General features: G+C 36.5%; 1 protein-coding gene across 1 annotated transcript in view; it reads left to right on the forward strand.

Annotated features, from left to right (window-relative positions):
- Positions 1 to 4,334, forward strand: part of SORCS2 (sortilin related VPS10 domain containing receptor 2) — a gene marked incomplete at its 3' end in the record, with an annotated part of 50,172 nt that extends 45,838 nt beyond the window's left edge. The window contains exons 12-14 of the mRNA XM_010173352.1: positions 144 to 267; positions 2,508 to 2,620; positions 4,209 to 4,334. Coding sequence (XP_010171654.1) covers positions 144 to 267; positions 2,508 to 2,620; positions 4,209 to 4,334 — 363 coding nt within the window. The remainder of the gene's footprint in view (positions 1 to 143; positions 268 to 2,507; positions 2,621 to 4,208) is intronic.
- Positions 4,335 to 4,541: the final 207 nt, after the last annotated feature.

Raw genomic sequence — 4,541 nt, forward strand, 5'->3', positions numbered from 1 at the left:
ATTGAACAGTTTGTTAAAATGTTGATTAATTGAATAATTGATGTGAAAACTTTTTTGCTAGTACTTTCAGTGACAATCTCTTCAGACACTGCTCTTGTGGTTCTTGCTGAAATTTTGTTTTCAACTTTTCTTTGTTTTTAAAGCCACTCCTTACATTGGACAATTTCCTGGTGACAAAGTTTGTTGAGACAGGTGATGTCAGAGTTACAGTGCAGGCTTCATGTGGGAGCTCCATGCTTCAGGACTCAAAAGTGGTCCACGTTTTTGGTGAGACTTTACTTTTGGGTTTTTTGTTTGTTTGATTCACATGTGCTTGTTTCTCATACCTCTTAAACCAGTCCTGACACAACTGAACCTGTAGTGAAATTTTATCTAATGCCGTATTTAATTGTTAAAATTAGAGGGATGATCTGTCCCTAAGTAACCCCATGAACTTGAACAGCGTGATTGTATGGAAGGGTTTTATCAGAAACATTTTGTGTCCCTTGCTTATTTGAAATGTTACTGTGGTTCCCAAATGCTATATGTAGCAATAGTGTTTAAGCAGTATTTTTGCCTATGAATAGAGGTTTATTTCTAAATAAAATTGTTTAAATACCTCTGGAAAAAATAAAATTTAGTTGTGTATATACTCTCAGCATTAAAAACAGTGTGAAATAATTGCTTTTTATCACAGTATGTCACTGTTCCTTTGAAGTTTATATGAGAGTTTGGATCAAGTATAGCTCCACTGTAATTATTCAATAACCCTAGTGTGTTTTGTTGTGTCTTATAATGTGGTGACAAGGCATAATATATTGTGAAAAATGTAGTGCCATCAAATTATTTACATTTATATTTCTGCTGTCACCTGTGGGAATTGTGCAAAGTGAAAAAGCTTCTTTTTAATGCATAGCTAAAAGCCTTCAGATATCACAAAATACACAATTTGATACATCTCTGTTGTCTGAAGAAGATTCTGTTATTTCTGCTTTTAGTATACTTATTAATGTAAACTAATAGTAAAAACTACACTCATGCTAAATGGAGCTTTTATGAACCCTTTCCTTTACTAAGATAAATGGATGTAATGTTTGTCCTGCCATTTAAAAGTGTATCCACTTTTTTAGAAATCTTTAGAAGTATAACCCATCCTAGTGTGACTAGGTCAATGAGTTTGGCTTTCCAACGCTACTTCTGCTTTTAGTGTTGGCCAATCCTGATACTGAGAACAAGAAAGTACTGGTCATGGGGGAAATAAACAAACCTCTTGAAAAGAAAACCACATTAAAATACAATTCTGTTGGAAGCGTTGGAGAGGCCAGGTTTGACTCATGCTTTCCAGAGGATCTCTTTCTCTGCTTTGCATTGTTGCCCAGGTGTTAATCCAAGGAGGCCATATGGAGAAAGGGAATGTTTTAGAGACTGTTTACTGAGGAACAGCCCATTTGTGGTATTTCAGATATTTTGGACCCTATCCAGAGAAATGATGTTATGGGTGTACTGATTTTTTTTTTTTATTATTATTATTTTTTTTTTTTTTTTTTAAGAAGAAGAAGGCAGTAGTTAGCCTTTGGTGTAAAATTTCTGTTCTTACTTTCATAGCTAGTTGATAGAATACATTTTCACATAAAAAACAGGCACATGTAATGGGCAAAAAACATATGTTTATTCTCATAAAATCCATTGGAACATTCCCATTACAAATAAAAGAAACCAGCCATGTCTGTGTGGTGTATTGTCCTAAGGAAAAATTATTGGTAAGGTTATGACCCCAGAACACAAATGTAAATCTGCTTTATTTTTTTTTCCTCCTACTGTTTTATCTTTAGGCACAAATTTGATGATGTTGATGAAAACACAGAAAGAAATTGAGTACCTGACACAAGTGTACTCTTGCTCCATGCAAGTGTATACAACACAGAGCAGCGGGGTTCCTAGGTATTGCAGTGATGCACAGCAAATAATGCCAAATATATAATGATCAGAGGGATGGAACACCTCTTTTATGAGGAAAAGCTGAGAGAATTGGGGTTGTTCAGCCTGGAGAAGAGAAGGCTCCAGGGAGACCTTACTGCAGCCTTTCAATACTTGAAGAAGGCCTATAAGAAAGATGGAGACAAACTTTTTATTAGGGCCTGTTGCGATACGACAAGGGGAAACAGCTTTAAACTAAAAAAGGTAGATTTAGACTAGATATAAGGAATAAGGATTTTGGGGGGGTTAGTTTGGGTTTTTTTGTTTTTTTAAATGATGGAGATGGTGAAACACTAGAACAGGTTGCCCAGAGAGATGGTAGATGTGCCATCTCTGGAAATGTTCAAGGTCAGGCTGGACAGGGCTCTGAGTAACCTGATCTAGTTAAAGTTGTCCCTGCTCACTGCAGGGGGGTTGGACTAGATGACCTTTAAAGGTCCCTTCCAACCCAAACTATTCTATGATTCTATGATTTACAGCATCTATTTCTACAAATTGTTTTTGCAGCTGCTTTGTTTCTGGTTCAAAAATGTTTATTTTTGTTTTTCTAGATCATTTTCATGTTCTTCCGCTGAAGTTTACTAAGCACCTGGATATGTACAACCCTGACATCCCGGAGTGGAGGGAAGACATAGGGCGGGTAGTAACACGACTTCTTGCAAAGGTGCTCTTTCAGATTGTTCATAAAATGTTCCCTCTCCAATCGTAAAGCTTGAAGGTTAAGTTAATGTCTTCTCATTTAGAAAAAAAGGAGGCAGAGCAAAAGAATAAAGTGAATCTCATGAGCCACATTTCAAACAAGTTTGAGCCTAGTGTCACTTTTACTTGCAGGCTGTAGACAATGATATTGTAACACAGAAAGTTTTAGGTCTAACACAGCCTAATTGGTATGTTTAATCTTTAACGTTGCTCTCTGCCATTAAGTAGGAGTATTGGCAAATACTGCTGACTCCAAAACAGGAAGAGTACCTTAAATATGATGTGTTTAGAAGTTAAACAAAGGATGCTATATAGTATAAAACACATAGCCTTTATGTAAAAACAAAGCAGAAATAATTTACAATGCCAGTTGTGTAACTTTGAAAATTATATATAATATATAGGCATGCAGTTCACACAGCTGGTTTTTTAGATAATGCTCGCAAAAGAAATATGAATTGGGAGCAGTTGAATCCTGTAGGTTAAATTAAGTAGAAAGCCATGCAGCAGTACTGGGAGATAAGAGCACCCCATGAAAACTGTGAACGCTGGAGCTGTGCTCTTCAGGTGCACACACTGGCTTCTGTGAGGGCAGTAGCTCTGAGGTGCAGGTTGATAATTAAAAAAAAACAAAAAACAAAAAACACACATTTGATATCACTTGAATTTTCCTGGATTTGCAGTAGTGCAAATCCAGTTCTGGAATTTTGATTTAGTACTGTTTCCTGCCTTTTTTTGAGGTTCACATCAAATGTCAAACTAAAGTAATTTTCTGCTTTCATGAACTTAAACCCATTCCATAACCAGTGTCAGTCAAACAAATATTTTACTCCTTTATAAGATAGCCCTTACATTTTTATAATTACTAAATCATTTGCAAAAGAATGTGGACAATTTAATGGAATTTCAGAATCTGTTTGAGAAAGGCTATGGAAGTGCCCAGCATGTTGTCATTAGGATTGCATGGCTATATTTTACAACACATGGAGGAATTTGGGACTAAAAGCAAAATTTTGCACAAATTATTTTGAAAAGGAGTGCACTTGACTTTCAGTGAGGGCTGCAGTTATTCATAACAATTTCAGGTGCTCTCAGTCTCACCTTGGAAGACTTCTCTGTCCGTTAGACACAGATGGAAAAGTAGCCTCCTTGAGCTAAAGATAACTGTAATGAATATGCCCTTCTAAGTCTACTAAGTGTGTGAATGGCCCACAAAGGATTCTGAATCACTTAGGAATTTTCCTTATATTACCCTAGAAACACACAGCCATTGCTCAGTTTTGCTAAAACTGCATTTTGCTTCTTTCCATGATGCCACTAAATCTCTTTAATGCGATAACAGTGCTTAGCTCTTCCAGTCTTCAAAGAGCAGCTCACATTCCAGTTGATTTATGTTTGTCTTTGTTCATGTTTTAGCTTCTGGTGGAATCCCCTCTAAATATTAAGGATCTGAACACCAAAGACTAAAAGACACATGTGGAGTTACTTATGTATTTTATATAAAATACAAAGCTTACTGTCCTATAATTTGCCATATGCTTTTGTCTTCACAGGAAACCAATATATCCGAAGAAACACTTATGACAGTCGTGAAACCTGGTCTGCCCACAACTGCTGACTTGCATGTGCTACTACCAGCAAACCAACCAAAAAGGAAGAGAAGTGTAACTAGTGATAAGGTAACCAGAGCAATGTATGCCTGGTTAGAACAGTCTTCATCCTGTTTTGCAATCGGTGGCTGTACTCTATTGTCTTTATGTGAAATTAAAAGGCGCTCCCTAACAATGTAAAGATCTCACTCCCACCTGAGAAGAGCTAGCAACAGTTATGACTTCTATGTTTGACAGTGTGTGGACCAACATAATCTAGTGCTTACTGTATTAGTG

The sequence above is a fragment of the Antrostomus carolinensis genome, unplaced genomic scaffold (assembly GCF_000700745.2).
Source record: "Antrostomus carolinensis isolate BGI_N321 unplaced genomic scaffold, ASM70074v2 scaffold1448, whole genome shotgun sequence".
In the NCBI taxonomy this organism is placed as follows: domain Eukaryota; kingdom Metazoa; phylum Chordata; class Aves; order Caprimulgiformes; family Caprimulgidae; genus Antrostomus; species Antrostomus carolinensis.